Source organism: Falco naumanni, chromosome 12 (assembly GCF_017639655.2).
Source record: "Falco naumanni isolate bFalNau1 chromosome 12, bFalNau1.pat, whole genome shotgun sequence".
In the NCBI taxonomy this organism is placed as follows: domain Eukaryota; kingdom Metazoa; phylum Chordata; class Aves; order Falconiformes; family Falconidae; genus Falco; species Falco naumanni.
The window spans coordinates 23,306,164-23,322,945 of NC_054065.1; the positions used below are offsets into that span (position 1 = coordinate 23,306,164).

The 16,782-nt window shown below is 42.4% G+C and overlaps 1 protein-coding gene across 1 annotated transcript in view; it reads right to left on the reverse strand.

The window, feature by feature from the left end:
- PTPN14 (protein tyrosine phosphatase non-receptor type 14) overlaps positions 1-16,782 on the reverse strand; it is a 121,428-nt gene that overhangs the window by 9,625 nt on the left and 95,021 nt on the right. The window contains exons 13-18 of the mRNA XM_040611712.1: positions 15,288-16,777; positions 11,728-11,871; positions 10,482-10,700; positions 6,444-6,572; positions 5,215-5,449; positions 2,893-3,056 (exon numbers count right to left, since the gene is read on the reverse strand). Coding sequence (XP_040467646.1) covers positions 2,893-3,056; positions 5,215-5,449; positions 6,444-6,572; positions 10,482-10,700; positions 11,728-11,871; positions 15,288-16,777 — 2,381 coding nt within the window. The remainder of the gene's footprint in view (positions 1-2,892; positions 3,057-5,214; positions 5,450-6,443; positions 6,573-10,481; positions 10,701-11,727; positions 11,872-15,287; positions 16,778-16,782) is intronic.

The following is a 16,782-nucleotide window of genomic DNA, read 5'->3' on the forward strand; positions in this document are numbered from 1 at the left end:
AACTGAGCATGGAGTCTGCTTCCATGCACACTGGAAGTTTTCTGGCAAATTTTAAATAAAAACCACGCTGCATATCCATTTCTGACCATATATGTAGAACTCAGAATCTCTGCTCCATGTGAACAAGCCCTAACTCGTAGGCTATCACTTTCTGAAAACAAGGCTAAATACACTGCCACATACCCCAACAAGCTGTTGTAAATGAACATCTCTAGAGAGTCAACAAGCGTAAAGATTTCTGATGAGTAATACCATATTATGGTCAAACAGGTGCAAAGAAAAACGTAAGCTCTTTCCAGTTAACTCTGCTAATCTGGAGAAAGCCTCCCCGGACTCAGGTGGTTATGAAAGCCACGCAGTCCTTGCTGAGCAGAGTCATGCAGAACCTGATCTCACCTGAGCAACTGCAACAAAAATGCAGGCCAGCTTTGACCTGCACACCACGTTCCTCTCTCAGCAGTTCAGTGCCTGACAGCTCATTGATTTTTAGTGGGCACACAGTGATCCGTGCACCTCCTCAAAATGTGAAAGTCTTTGACTTATCTCAGAAATGAAAGAAAACCCCATCCTGCCTATTTGACCTCGCTATTTGTAGTCAACTTAGTGTTTTACTCCACGTAAGCAGAATCTTCAAAGTCACCTTCATCACAACATGTGTTAAAAAAAAAAAGACACGTAATGCTTTGCTAAGGTGGCATTTGCAAAAAGAACAAACAAAAGTGCTACTCGTTTCTGACTCCCCAGCTAAAAGATCTCCCCTATGAAAACGCACTGCAGCTGCAATCATGAGTTAGTGTCCTGGTGCCAAGTCAGAAATAGAAGTTGGTAGAGGAGGATCTCAATTACTTTCTTGTCCTGTGTGTCTACAGCAGTAAGGATGTAATGATGTGACATATTACTTACTACACAGCGAGTTACTGAAACTATATCCCTGCAATGAGATACATGGCTTTAGACTCAACCAGCAATTGCCCAGAAGCAATTAGAATTGCCCTGAAGCTGTACAGAGTTGGATTACACATGGCTTTTTACCTAAACCTGAAACCTCAGACTCAAGAGTTCTGGTTTTGGTTCCAGCACTGCAGCAGGCTTTCTGAGGTGGTCTGTATCAGGATTTTCAACCCCCCTCCCCTTTTTACCTTCACCGCTAAAATGGTAATATTACTTAATAGGACGCTTCTCAGGATATCAACCAGTTCATAAGACTAAAGCATTTTAAGAAGTCATTTTATTTCAGAAAAAAAACCCCAATTAATCCTACTTCAAAATAAACCAGTAAAACTGCTGCATGACAAGGAACCTTCTCTCTGCAGAATGCAGTATCTGTCACAAACTGAAAATATAGTTAGCATTTTTAATCTTTTTTTTAATTAGATCTTAACAAACCAAAAATATTAACTTAGTACAATCAAGAGCAACAAAGCCCTTAAGGAAAATTGTCTGTAATATTAATGATGATTTTCAGCATTAATCAAGACAAAGAATTATTTAATTAAGGAACATCAGAGAAATCCCTCACTACTGAGCACTACCATCAGCTCCTAGTGAAGTTGATGAGAGTTCTTCTGAATGTCAGGGCTCACCCGCTTGCTCAGATGTTGAGTTACTGCCTTATCTTGGCTTGTTACTCAGCTAGTCTTTGCCAAATAGGTGACTTCTGTCAACTGCAGACAAACTGAGGTGGCCAGAATGTGCTGTGCACCTGTTAAGTGTTTGTTCCTGGCACACCATTAGAATACAGAGGTTACTATAAAGCAGATGCAGCTACACTGACACTCACGATTCGGGTACGGCTCTTGCAACTATCCAGATTTCCTCTGGCATGTAGAAATGGCATGCCTGCTGTGTGAGCAACGGAAGCAGTCACTTCTGCATCAACTTTTTCAAAAATGGTGATGAAGAGGGATGTGTACTAGTACTTGCCTGCTTTAGGACTCACATTTTTGAATGAGCCAGAAAGCTGCCCTTTGCATAGTGCCTTGCAGAGAAAGGCTCCAACCTGTAACTCCTCTAAGGTAACACAGAAGGTAGGTGAGCATTTCAGGTGTGTACATCCAGTCTTCCCTGAATTTCAAGCAACTCATCCAGTGGATGATGAATGGAAGGGGCCGTTGATATATGTCTGTTTGTCACTCTTGCTGCATTCTGATCTCTACAAGAGGTTTTGGTCTTTGAGCAATTCCTTTGACAACATAAACCCCCAGTTTCAATAGCTGTTGTGTTGAAACTGTGTGGCACATGATTATTCCAGATGTGATGTTCTTCCTGGACAGTTCCTCAGTGATACGGGCCACAGAGGAAAAGCAAATTGCTACACACAGTTACTCATAATTCTTATTACTGCTCTTATTCTTAAATCTAAACTGTATTAGTAGTCTTGTAATATTGGCTGCAGTCCCTAAAGCCCTGTTCCCCAACATACACACACCTTTTTCTTAAGACACAGTTAAGTTTTGTTCCAGATAAGGTCAGAGACAATACAAAAGTGAGGACAGAGTCCAAAGAGTGAATTTAGAGAGCAGAACATCTTAGTTAAAGCAAGGAAGCTGACATTATTCTCTAGCCTCTCAGGTAGTTCTTGTAAGCACGCTGTCTCTAGGCTGTTAATTAAATACAGGTATGAATTAGACTAAATTCTTAAGAGAGAGAAGAAAGCCCTAATTTTGAATGTATTAAAATAATACCAATAAAAAACCTGTAATATCAACTCAACAGAAAACTGCAAGAAGTAACCTGCCATGGGAAATCTCTGCCTGTTGCATTTAAGGCCCTTGTCTCAAAAAGGGTCGTAGAAAACAAGCACTCTTCTGCCTTGTAATTTTAGCCTCAGAAACATAGGTAGTTAGTCAAGGAATGAGCTTGGGGTTTGTTTTGAGAAAGAATTTGACTTACTTCATTATGCTCCAAGCACCCGATCATCAGTTCTGTTAGGATAACCACCCCGGTCCTCCCTACCCCTGCGCTGCAGTGAACCACGATAGGAGGGTTGCAGTTGTTGCTGCTGTCCAGCACACTGTTGGTGTGGCGACGCACTGACTGTATCTCCTCCAAGTAAGCTGCAAGATAAAATGCAGGCAAAGTTGCAAACATCTGTATGTCCAATATAAAAAACAGGGGGGAAAAAAGAATACAGAAAATTCTTTCTTTGTCAGTGTCAATAATTTACCTTTTTTACAACATACTAATTATTTTGGCCAGGATGCACTGAACAGCACTGAATCCAGAAAGTACCAGCTGGGCGTCAATTATTACTTGGGAGTCTGCTCCTTTAAATTAAATAGTTCTTTGAAAAAATTAAATTCTGTTTTCCCCTCTGCAAATCTCCAGGTCCCTTAAGCAGATGAATCTAGACATTACTTACAGAAATTCCTGCTATTAACAGGCTGGGATCAAAACAAAAGCTAATTCCCATTGAAAGTACTGCCTGTCAAAGCCAGTATCAGGTGGGAAGCGAGCATCCATCTGCCCCATTTCCTTCTCCCTCCCTTCTAGAGTGAGGCAGGATCTCTGCTCAGGGTTTGTTTCTCAACGGCTATGAGCCCTTCTGGGAGCTCACTGTCTTTGTTTTCCCTGAAGCCATTTCTGTCTAGAAAGCGCATGACTCAGGAACAGTTGCCTTGTGTGGCTGTCTTAGTGTTGTTGAACACATTCTACTGTCAAACTGCACAGAGAACCTTATACACTGGAAGTTCACCTGCTTAGATAAACACACCATAAACTCCAACTCTGACCTCTGAACATCATTCCAGCATAGTCTAGATGCACGATACAGACAGACCTCACCCAGAAAGAGCTATCCAGATGCATAACTCTGACACTTGGTTTCCCACCAGTCAGAATGGGAAGCAAGATCTGAGCTGAACTCTCCTGCTGTGACTCTTGGTACCATGGCACTGCAGCTTGAGCAGCCCTTCTGACACAGGCAGGCTGTGGCTGGAGGCCTACCAGCATCAGAAAAGCTGCATTTTAATGCACACAGTGAAATGGGACCGTACGTGGTGGCAAACAACGGAACACAGGAAACTGCAACAACCAGGTTCCAATTACTGCCATGCCCAACCATGGCTACAGGGGTTGGTAGGAGAAACAAAGAATGAAATGAACTAGGAACTGGGCAACGGTTTTGCCTTAAAGACAGATCCCGTGGCACTCTTTCACCAAAGCTGAAACATCATTTTTATTTTCTGCCCTGGTGACAGAACTGGGAAAAGGAGGACATGAATTTACATCAATCTTACACCAGGCAAAGGAGAGCGGATCACTAAAGGACTGTAGCTGTGTCAAGACTGAAGTGGAACTAATGGTCCTTGCTGAGAGAGGACTTAGCTGAAACAGAGCTATGCTGCTGCAGCTGCAAAGCTTGCAGGAACAAAGAGGGCAGGCATCTCCGCTGCATCAGCACACCACACTGCTTCAGCAGCAACTTAAAGATCTCTGCATCATGCTCTACTGTAGCGCCAGAGATGTGGCTTTAGTTAAATAACAGCTGAATTCCTATTAATACGGTAGTGTTTGTTCCTTGGTAAGAAGTAGGAGGCATTATTAGCTCATTACAGATGAATATAATGTCTGTATTTTCAGAAATGCATGAACCAGGATCATATTTAATTGGGAAGGCCCTTAGCATTGCCGGGGTACATGTGGTTAGAAAAGTGGCAGTGAGTTCAGGCTTACTGCATGTGTGAGGGAGCCCTCTGCTCTTTTGTAACAAGTCCGGTGCCTCTGGACTACTGAATGCTGCTGTCAGCAATAAGGGCCTCCTTTGAAACTGGAGGAGTTGTGCCATATTTCACTAATATCTGAACCTCTCTCACCCAGACCTCTCTAATCACGTTTGTGTGCAGCCCAATACCTCCTACACTTATTAGGTAGCTGGGAAGTGGCAATAACTTATACTGACAGATCAGCCAGCAGAGGTATCCTATTATTTAAAATTTCCTGAGTCTTTAGAACTGCTGCTGCCTCTGATTTTTCCTCCTGTTATGTCAGGTCTTTCAGGACCAAAATCCTCAATCACCTTAGCTCCCGCCTCTTGAGTGCCACTTTTTTTCTCCAAATCACAGCAAAGTAAGTACAACCTGGTTGAGGCCTTTGTATGCCACAGCAATAACAATTTATTATCAGTCCCAGCTGTAACTAAGTGCAGTGAACTGAATCCAGTGTGAGCAACCTTTTCCTTGATGTATTTTATCATGCAAGTTAAAGAAATCTTACATAAAAAGCCTTGGACTTCTTCTGGACACCCATGATCTGGCCAGTCAGTATACTGCAAATGCCACACTGTCCTCTCTTGTCCATAGAGAAGATGCTTAACCTTCAGACCAGTAGTCGCATAGCAGCCAGAGTCTGTGCGGAACTTGGTTGTCACCTTGAACTTCCCATAAGTGGCTGAGCTGTGCTTAGAGCCCAGTTTAGGCCAATAACGATGACTCTTACTTCTTCCTCCCTCCTTAATAACACACACACACACAAAAAAAGCCATTAGTTTCTTCAATTAAAATTCTCCACAAACAGAGGGCATAAAACATAAGCCAAGTATTCTTATTTCAAATTACTGGAAGAGCAAGGAGCATCCCACTTGCTCCTTGTAAGGAGTAATATCCATGTAAGTAAGTAAGTAAGTAAGGAAAATATCCATGAACTATATGGCTGGGAGTTTTAAATTTTTCTTAAGCATAAAAATGCTTGAAGAACTCACTCTTGTCTCGTGGCAAAAGCCAGCTACTGCCTACAGCACCTCAGTAAATATTCTCCTCCTGGGAAAGCCTCTCCTTTAAATGGAAAGAGATTCTCTTCAGCGGCTTCTAAGTATCTGTTGATCAGCCTTGGGAACTGGACAGTGACTTGATGTACTATGGCACTCCCTGTGTTTGCTAAAGCATCCAGGCGTACGGCTGAATGCAGCATTATCTAGCAACGCGTGCCAGTTCTTATAACATAGCACATAGTTCTTGGATTACAATAGAAACAACTGTTTTGCTTGGCATATGAATAAAAAGATTTTTTTTCTTTTTCTTTTTCTTTTTTTTTTTTTTTTTTTTTTTTTTATATGGAGACTTGTACGGAAACAACAGCTTCTGGTCTCTTTTCAGCTGATAAGAGTGATGGTATGCAGAACTGACCTTGGATGGGGTGGAAGTCTGTGTCATTTTAACCAGGAGCAGTTCAGTGCTCTCACATTCCAATGGAAACATCTTTGTTTGGTTTGGCCAAACTGAAGCGAAGCAGGGGGAAGGGGGGGTTCTGCCCATTTCACTTTAGTACTTGCCAAGCCGGATCAGAAAGTTACAAAGTGTAATACTATAGCAGTACAGGCATATGTTCAAACAGAGTAAGAGGAAAAAGGGTTTCTGATAGAAAAGGCAGGTTACTGGAGTGGGAAGTGATGGTAACAGGAGATTTGCTCACATCAGAATGAACTGTACCTCTGTGATTTTACATACCTCCTCAGCTGTGACCATGGCTATAACGTTCACCCCCTGTTCCCACACCATCTGCCAGAAGTCATGGCACGTGTGTGGCAGAGGGCCTTGGGTAGCAATGTAGTGCCACTCCTCTCCACCTACAGTAACCTGGGGGTAAGGAAAAAAAAAAAAAAAACAAAAAAGAAACAGTCAGCACCCAAATTCTCAGCAACATCTGTATCAGAACTGCCCTTTAAACAAAAGAGATCATAATGGAACCTTTACTTCTTTGTTCTTCCACTTCTGTTCAAAATATTGAACAAGAATCAGCCTTTTGATAAGAGCAGATCTGATAAAACACAATCTTTGGTGCTTCCAAGTCCTTTCTTGATGCCCATACACATAAAGCCTTGACCAAAACATCACCTGTTTATCTTGCCATTGCATCTGGAGCATACAGATCAAAACATAAATATTTTTTTGAGGCCCTGTTCTGATATGACTTAAGTATAAATAAGCAGCTGACTGAATTCCCTGGGCTTGGTGACAAACCCATGATGAAAGAAAAACTGGAGCACTAAAGGAGGTGTCTATTGCAAATTAACACACAGTAGTGTGTAAAGCCTGAATCCAAATGACATTTTGCACAACGAAAGCTAAAGGCCTCTGCTGTTTAGGACCTCCCTCAATTATTTTCCACTCAGGCAAAAACTAATTTCTTAAACAAACTCTTAGTACACTGATCACTGCTGAAGACATGGCCAAGCTGTCCCAGCAGATGCGGTTATGCCCACACACTGTGGTACCTAACACGGAGCTTGGGTCGGCCTGTTGCCAGCTAGCGATGAGATCAAGACAGGCTTCATTTCCAGTTACTCTTCCTCACTCGTTCTGGGGTTTTCAGTGCAGAAGCTGCAAACTACTAGACGTAGTAAATCCAGCACATTAAATGGCTTTCGAATCAAACGCCATGTGAAATTTAAAATTATCTAAAGCTGTAGTCATGTAAATCTGTTTCCCAATACATAATTGGATCACTAATCACGTCTTACAGAAATATTTGTGTATTTGCATGACAACACATAATGAAATCATTTTTAAGACACTAACACATACGTTTACATACTATAAATTAAGTAGTGCCCTGAAAAGACCCAGCATTAGCCTGGAGCTAACCAGTGTAAAACACTGTTTCATTTACCTGACTGACACAGATCTTCATACATACAGATTTCAAAAGCAAAAAAACCCCACGCTTTTATATCAAAAATATTATTTTACGATAGATTATTACTATGCATCAGTAAAGGCTTCTGAAACCGATTTTTTTCCAGCATTTTAGGTAAAAAGCCAAACCGCTTTTAGAGCCACTAGGTATCATTTGAAAATATGCTTAAAAGCATAAAAGGAAAAACAGATGAACTAATTATTTTGGGAAGTTAAAATATTTTTCCTTCTCAGGCTAAGACCTCCTAATTCCACATATTAGCCCAGAGCCACTTCTCACAACAAAGTTATAAATCCCAAAGAAGATGATTTACAACAGAAATACTGACACGTCCATAAATACCAAGGTGCTGGCGGACAACGCTACAAGGAGCAATCAATAACTCTGACAGGTTTAACCATATACTATATTTAAAGTATAGGTCTTTGAGTACATTTGCACAAATACAATCAATTTATTTGTTATTCAAGCAGCTGTTCATTAAGCAAAGACGCTTGGGTTTTTACAGCTGTAACCAGCATAGCATTTGTATGACAACAATTTTTTTTACTCCATTGAAAACTGTTTTCAACCCTGTATATCAGCTCATTTTCTTATTTCATACTATGCAGCACTCCACTCTTTGAATTGCACCTAAAATCCACCAGACCAATGCAGGTAGACTCCTCAAGTTCTTGTACTAGCTGGGAATGAATATAAACTGCACAGCACTAACCGGCGTCTTGCACTTTGAGGGAGAGGTCTCGTGCTTGCACACTCGTCTGCAGCCCTGAGTGCTGGTATAGTATTACTGAGCTTTTTGAGTTAACGCTGACCTCACCCAAACAGTCAGGTGAGGTGGTCTTAGGAAATTTTTTGCTTAATCCATAAATTTCATTCCAATTTTTCTCTCTGGTACAGACAAATATCTTTGTATCTTAACAGCAAAGGTCAATGGTAAATAAGCAGAGAACTGCTGTGAAACTGTGGGGCTCACAGACTGAGCAGTGGGAGCTGGAATCCTCCAGGCATGGATCTTATCAGGATGATATAGGAGTCGTCTTTGTGTACTGACTTCTGGTCCAAACATCCAGCCTCCTAGCACATGATATGAAAGGACCATAAATAGTCTGGAGGGAACGGGATGCCTGGAATGTTTACTAATGCCCTAACTGCATGACATTAAAAATTGAACACTGGGCTGCAAACACGCACACACACACACACACTGTGCTACTGAGGTAAATTTCACAGATGCGATTTCACCTCCTAAGCAAAAGCACATCTGCTTGGCTTCAGTACACGCTGCTAAGAAAGCGAGAGGAAAATGCTGGCAAGGACCACTGTCATACGCTAAAACATTTGTGTGTGTTCCTGGGTGCTCCATGAATGTGAGATGCATGCGTGTCCAACACCGACATAACAAGGTAAAATGTGCACTGAAAACTAGCCAGGATGGTTTTTTTTCCTGTCTAGTACTGCTTTGTGGGCATAATTTATGTTAGGAATCTCTTTTTTTTGGCCTCCTACATAGTAGATGAAAAATTTTGGGCATCATCGTAGCAATGTCTGATTATGCAAAAATTCAGTATCTGCTACCTACCAGGCTATATAGAAGTGACAAACTGCCAGGATCATGGTTCAGAAATTGTTTTGGATCAACAGGATTTAATACTGTAAATCACAACCAAGGAGGCCAGCAAGTCTCTTTAAACAGCTTTTAGTCCAGGAAAATACAAATTTAACAGGATGTTTTCTTTATTATTTTTAAATTATTTCTTTTTAATTTGAATTTTGACAATGATAAAAAGCAGACAGTCCTCTCCAAACAGCAAAAGAATCTGTCATCTGAGGGAGAGGAGTGCTGTTACTTCTCTCAGGGTACAGTAAAAGCCAACAAAGGACTTTGCAAATAGTACTGGAAGCTTAAAGAAAAACTGCAGCCACTGCAGGACAGTTCACTGTTACAACTGGCCACGTTTGTAAGTAACAGTCCGAGCAGAAATTACTTCTACATTGAATTAACAAGAAACCTGAAGTTCTTGATAAAAACTTATTTTGAAACATAGAAGTTCAATGCAGCATCCCATCAGAGACACAGATATCTTGGTAGTATGATGTCCTCTTTATCAACACATACTTAAAAAATTTCTTTTAAAAGCAGTCAACTCTCAAAAGAAAGAAATACATTCTCTCTATATATATAATTGCAGTATCTATGCAAACATGCATTACTCAACTACATACTTTTTCTTTGAACATGGAACTGCACACATGGAGCTACATCCCTGATTTTTACATATTGTTTCCTATATGATAGTAAACGGAAAAAAATATTTCAGTCAAACCTCGTGCAGTATTTCTTTCAGGCTGCACCAATCGGTTGCAGAGACTCATTTTACACAGGGTTGTTGTTGCCCCCAGCAGCCTGCCAGGCTATTGGGACTGATAAATCAGAACACATACTGACTGCTCGTTCTTTCAGGTACAGGGAGGGACATGACAACCATATTACCTGCGGGTGTTGGGGCTGGTCTAACACACCTTCGTGAGGTTTAAGAAACATGGCATCTCTTTCTGCATTAACCAATAGAGACATTCCACAACCAGCTAGCAGAGGTAGGCATAAAACCCAAAGGATGCCTGTCTAAAATGACTTCCCAGTCTTTAACAATTAAATCAACTCATGCATGTTAGTTGATAGGGGACTTTACAGATGCCCATGCTGACACAAGGGTACAATGATGTATGCTAAGTTACGATTTCAGAACCTCCAGGGTTACAGAAAATGGTGCTGTGCACCCAGAAATGCAAACAAAGCTTTAACATACCTTCACTACTTGCAAAGCAAAGTTCAGGAAAGCTCTTACCTTTATGTGTGAAGCATTGATGTAGCCTGTATTATTTTCTTTGGTTGGCACCAGCTCTACTCGGTTCTCCTCATAAGGAACAACCTCCCTGATGCGGTTGCGCTCAGCGTTTTCAGGCAAGGCAGCAGTGGTGAAGACTCCATCTACCTTTTTCTTTGGAATCTGCTCATATTCTGTAAACACCATCCCCTCTTCCAACTTCCTCTTCAAGATTTTGCACTAAGAGTTAACAGAAAGGAACATAAATCCATTAATTCTTCCTGGAAGAACGTTTACCACTAGATCTATCCATCCATTCTTTGCATTTCAATATACAGCCATAGTATTCTCTCACTCGCTTCTTTTTTCAGTTGCAGTTATCTGAGGAAACACGACATACTGCTACTGGATGAAACCACAAGCAAATTTTGCATTTTTACATGCTGCTTCTACATATTTTAAGACTGATACCATAAAAAGCAAAACGATGATACATACAATCCTGGTTCAGTATGAATTTGTATGTGATCTCACTGCAATAGATACTTGCAAAACTATTTTAAATTTATTTTTTAAGGAAGAGAATCATACAGCAAGAAGTGTGACATGGTCCACATTTTCAAAATTCTCCTGTAACTTGGAAGTAAGCGATTTCTGTGGCTGAACACAACCCCACGTACGTACAGGCAGAAGTTAAGTTCTGTCATCTGCATACCAGAAAATACAAGGCTGCAAATTTCTATCCAGAAAGCCAGAAAGGTTCTTTGCAAGTATCTCTCGAGTCTTCATGGTAGCAACTGTTTTTAATTTCTGAAATTCCATATACATGCACATACCCGCATGGGCAAACATCAGGAGGCAAACTTTTTTTTCTTTTAAATTTAATCCCATTAGAGACATTAACTGAACTCATTAGTTATATCAGAACATGAAAGACAGTATCTATAGATGATCACCGTAGAAAGACTGCCTGATCAAGTGAAAAGTGTGCAAAATGTTAGATTTACAGCTTGATCTTGTATGATAACATATGGTCATGTGAAACTGAACAGCCTTAATTTTCACCGACTTCAGTAAACGTTCAAGACATTTAACACCTTGCCAGCATCCAAAGACAGACCAGTGTTAATGACAGATCTTTTCCATTAATGGCTCTAAAAATTTTAAGAGATTTTTTTCATGGTTTAAATCAAATTTTAATATTTTAGAAACTTCACGCTGCTAGGAACAAAGGGAACGAGCAACATTTCATGAGCCTCCATCTTACCCTCTCATCCATTGGCACCTTGGCGACTTCATCCTGGCTGTCCTCCGGCACTGGAACCCTAGCAACTGAGAGTCCGTTCAGTGCTGCCAACATCAAGGGCCTCTTCTGGGCCTCCAGGCCTGCCATCTTCTGCTTTTCTAGATTCTTTTGGCAAGAAAAGGCACGTTTTCATCTCTGTGTGATTATTTATAATGCCAGTAAAATGCTGGAATGTTTTTTTAATCTCCAAAATCTGCAACTCTCTGGCCAAGGAATGCAGATGATCACCATTAGCATCGTAAATTCAAATACAACCTCTATTCTTCCTGTTATTCCTCAAAGGCCTGCTCCTACACGAGCACAGAATTTTAATTTCAAAGAAGCAATCCCAGCATATAATACAGTTTAGATGCCATCAAAAGACATACAAATACAATCTCAAGCATTTTTCTGCAAACATTATTCTGAATGTAGGACACACAAAGCATCACCCTGTTACGTTAAAGTAGCACTACCGTAGCCAAGATACCTGGGGCATCTTTTAAAAAGCAATAATTCCAATCTATTACAACAAACAGTAAAACATAGGCCATTGTTTCTCTTCTGTGATGGTAATACTTAAAATGTGAAGTCTTCTGACGCACTCAGCTATTATGGTGATCCAAATAGCACCCATGATATATTTTGCACTAAAAACTGAGCTCACATATCCCAGAAACTGAATGTTAACAGCAGCCAGGGAGGGATATTGTTTATTGTGTTCACGCATCATGTTATGCTGTAACATGGAGAACCAGAGTATGAATTTTAAACTCACCCTGCCACCCCTCTCCTTGTGCCACTGGGAGCTAAAACATCAAAAAAGATGACAGACCATCTCCAGAAGTACCCAAATTAGGAATATTTTATTCCATTTCACTAACAGTTCTTTCTGCTGGATTTGGAAGGAGAGATGAGCACCAGGGAAGCCTGGTTCTCAGCATACATACGGAAGCTGTGGTCACCACACAGGCCAAGCTTGGCTCCTAGAAACACACTACTGAACCTGAATGCCCTCAGAAATATGCAAGTGGCTTGATTTTCCAAAAGCTTGTTAGCTTTTTCTCTCACCACTGCATCCCTCCAGAGCACTAAGTAAAAAACAAATAGAAAACAAAAATCCAAACTCACTCTGCTTTCTTTTCGTACTTGCGGAAAGCAGGAAAATGCCAGTATTTTTTCCTTTGGGGATTTTATTATTGTGATTATTTGCAAGGTAAAATAGAAAAGCCTGTGTCTAAGAAATAAAGGTCAACTTACCATTAATATAACATGTGATTCCTATGACAAAAGGAAGGTCTGCATGTGTTAAGACTGCTGATCTAGGCTGAAGCCACCTGAAAAGCTTAATGCTAAGACTGTCCCTTTACTTTCAAAACAACAACAACAAAGCACCTTTTGACCAAAGGCTGAACTGAATGATTATTCAGAGGAAGAGGACGCAAACAACATCTCTAAACCGTCTTCTCACCTTCATTTCCATCCTAAAATCCCTTGGGTTCCTGCTTCTCAATACCTTCTTTCCTCAGATGATTAAAAGAGCATGTATATACGCCTGTTGTTACCACCAATGTCTACACTATTCAAAACATTACGTTTTATAGTCAAATACCTGTTTTGCATTTAAAGGTTAAGCTTCTGGCAGAAGTAAATTCAGTCTCTATGATACAACTTGGTGGCCCAAGCTTGATTCCTAACCATTGCATCAGTGTAAGGATCACCAACGAACAAGAAGTGCTATACATATGCTTAGAAAATTTTTTTGAATATACAGTAGTATTTACATCTAACTAGTTACTGATCTAGTACATTACAAACTCTTTTCTGCTCTGGACCATTTAGATGCTTCATTTTTTTCAGGAAACCTTTTTGTTTCAGATCTCAGTTCGGGGGGGGGGGGGGGGGGGGGGGGGCGGGAAGAAGGAAAAAAGAACTATGGCACACACTTTGCTTTCCATGCCTGCTGTTGTACTCCCCAGTGTTACATCAAGCACAGATATAAGTAGTGCTTACTAAATGGTGAGCACCCCTCATATTTTTGACATTGCTTCCAGTGGCACTGAAGCCTTTAAATGCTTTTTATTCTAAATTCATTGCAAGTTTAAAAAGGACCCTATTTCATAGACTCATAGAAAGGTTTGGGTTGGAAGGGACCTTAATGACCATCTAGTTCCAGCCCCTTGCCACGGGCAGGGACACCTTCCACTAAACCAGGTTGCTCAGAGCTCCATCCAGCCTGGCCTCGAGCACTCCAGGGATGGGACATCCACAGCTTCTCTGGACAGCTGTTCCAGTGCTTCACCACCTCATAGTGAAGAATTTCTTCCTGATACCTAATCTAAACCTACCCTCTTTCAATTTAAAGCCATTCTCTCTTGTCCTATCACGACATGCCCTTGTAAAAAGTCCCTCTCCAGCTTTTCTGTAGGCCCCTTTAGGCACTGGCAGGCCGCTGTAAGGTCTCCTGGGAGCCTTCTCTTCTCCAGGCTGAACAACCCCAACTCTCTCAGCCTGTCTTCACAGGAGAGGTGCCCCAGCCCTCTGAGCATCTTCCTGCCCCTCCTCTGGACTCACTCCAACAGCTCCATGCCTTCTTATGTTGGGGGCCCAAGAGCTGAATGCAGCACTCCAGGTGGGGTTCTCTTTTTTTGGTGCAGCCCAGGATACAGCTGGCTTTCTGGGCTGCAGACGTTCATTGCTGGGTCATGCTGAGCTTCTCGTCCACCAACACCCCCAGTCTCATACTTGAGTACATTTAAAAAACCAACAATCAACCAAAACCCCTAAAACCCAAAACACAATCCAGATCCTCAACCCCACATCGGCTACATCTGTACCTCTACATCGGCTACATCTGTAATTAGATATCCAGCCACTTTGTTATTGGCAAAACTGCAACCCATATTCTACAGCTACCAGTGTTTTATTCAAATAGCTATATTATATAAAGGTAGCAGGAAATGCAATGAAAGAGATCGTTTGAAAAACTCAAGAGTTTCCATTATGCTGTATATTATGTGATACCTGACATCCCTGCAAAGAAAGAATAAAACACTAGTGCTGAAACACAATCTCCTGCCCATCTCGGCAAACACATTTCAGACTCGCCCTACGCTCAGATCCGTGGGGGCTAGTGAGCCACGCAGGCAGCTGGGGAGCGGGCATTGCGGGGGGCTTGGGGCTCAGCCTCCTCGTCACCCGGCTGCGTGCTCCACCACCCACCTCAGGCTGGCACCGCTGCCAGGGCAGCACATCATCAGCTGCATCAGACACGGGTCTGGCCAGCGGCCGAATACCCGCAGCAGGGGAAGCAGGCAAGCCCAACAGCACCGCATGAGATCAGCCCCTTTGGTGGCCATACAGACCCACAAAACCAAATTCTACGTGGCACTTAATATCACACTTCCTAACTTTAAGCAAATTGTCATCTTCCCACTCATGTGTCCCCCCAAGTTTAGGGATCCAACAGTTTTCTGGTAAGGAATCTGACCTGTGTGATTACAAATTTCCAAGAAGGCACTGCAACAGAGGAAGGCACTTACCCTCATCATGATTTCTCTTTCTATAATGCTGTCCTCAATAGAAAACATTTCAGACACAGGCCTTTCCTTGACAGGTTCTTTCTTGACCCGCTCCTTCACACTCGTGAGGTCAGGCTCTGAGATAGAGGGCCCGAGCGACGACCCATTTATTGCCATTTGATCAGTTCGAGAGACACTAATGGCTTTGGAAGGCCCTGGCCTCATGGCTTTGGCCCTGGCTACGGCCACAGAAATGCTAACATGGTCCTGCCTCAGGGCTCCATTGCTGACACTTTTACGAGGCCCAGGATACTCTGGAGGAGGTTTATTTGGTATTCTAGCCAAGGCAGCTTGCAGCTGAGCACTGTACTCCATGTTCTCATGGAGGGCTGTTATCCGCGACACCGATTCTGGGGTTTCTTCTTCCTCTTCGCTTTCACTGCTGTGTATCAGCATCGTGGCATCAGAGAATGTCTTTTTGTGATGATAATGAGGAATCTGCTGAACGTCGTGCCCCATCTGAACCGACTCTTCTGGCTGCACCTGCTCCCGCAAAGTGTTCCTGCGTGGCAGCGGGGCATTTAAAGTTTTTAATGCCATGGCTTCTATACCACGTACCATATTGCTGATGACCTCTAAACTATGGCGCTTGTTCACAGCACTGTGGTGCTTCACTGCCATGAGGGGCTCGCTGACCTCCTGCAGCGACTGACGGATGACTGGCGAGCTGTCCTCTTGGAAGGTTTTTACTGAGAGCTGGACTTTGCGAGTGACCAGGTCGGGACTGCTCCCACTGACATACTTGTGCCGGTGGCTTGCCAGGTCTGGCGTGCTAGTGGCAGGACGTGGGCGCGGGTATGGAGGTGGGGGTCTGAAGAGATAGTTCTTTAACATGTGAGCAGTGTTGTAACTCTGGCTGCTCTGCAGCTGCATGTTAGCCAGTTCTGGTGTGCTGACAGTGTGGGATATGGCACTGGCTGCTGTCTTATTTTGAGCAGCATTATTAGGGTTCATTTGGTCAGTCGGGGTGACGGGCTTGTTATAGCCACCACCCTGGGGCCCGTATGTAATTGTGTAAGGATGTCTCTCTCTAATCTCAGGCTGACTGTAAACTAGGTCTTCCGGCTGGTTATAAGCATGTGTGTTTCCAATATTGAGATTCCTCAAAGACTGACTTTGGCTATCCATCTGGATCACCCCTCTCTTCATTTGCCTCATGACAGTTTCATAATCTGGAGTTGGCCGGTAAGATGGTACTATGATTGCACTGTGTCTGTGGCTGGGGATATAGTCTGCTCTCATGATGTCACTTCCAGGGATGCTCAGATTTGAGGACATTGGTGACGCCTGGATGAAGTTCTGTGAGCGATTGAGGGAGTTCATGCTGTGGGCGCTACATACGCTCCCATTGGGTCCATTACCATTCAAGTAGCTGAAGTCCATTGGACACCTATCCAAACTGGTCTGAGACCTACAGTAGAAAGTTTCTTCATTTCCATGGACAATGCTATCTGTG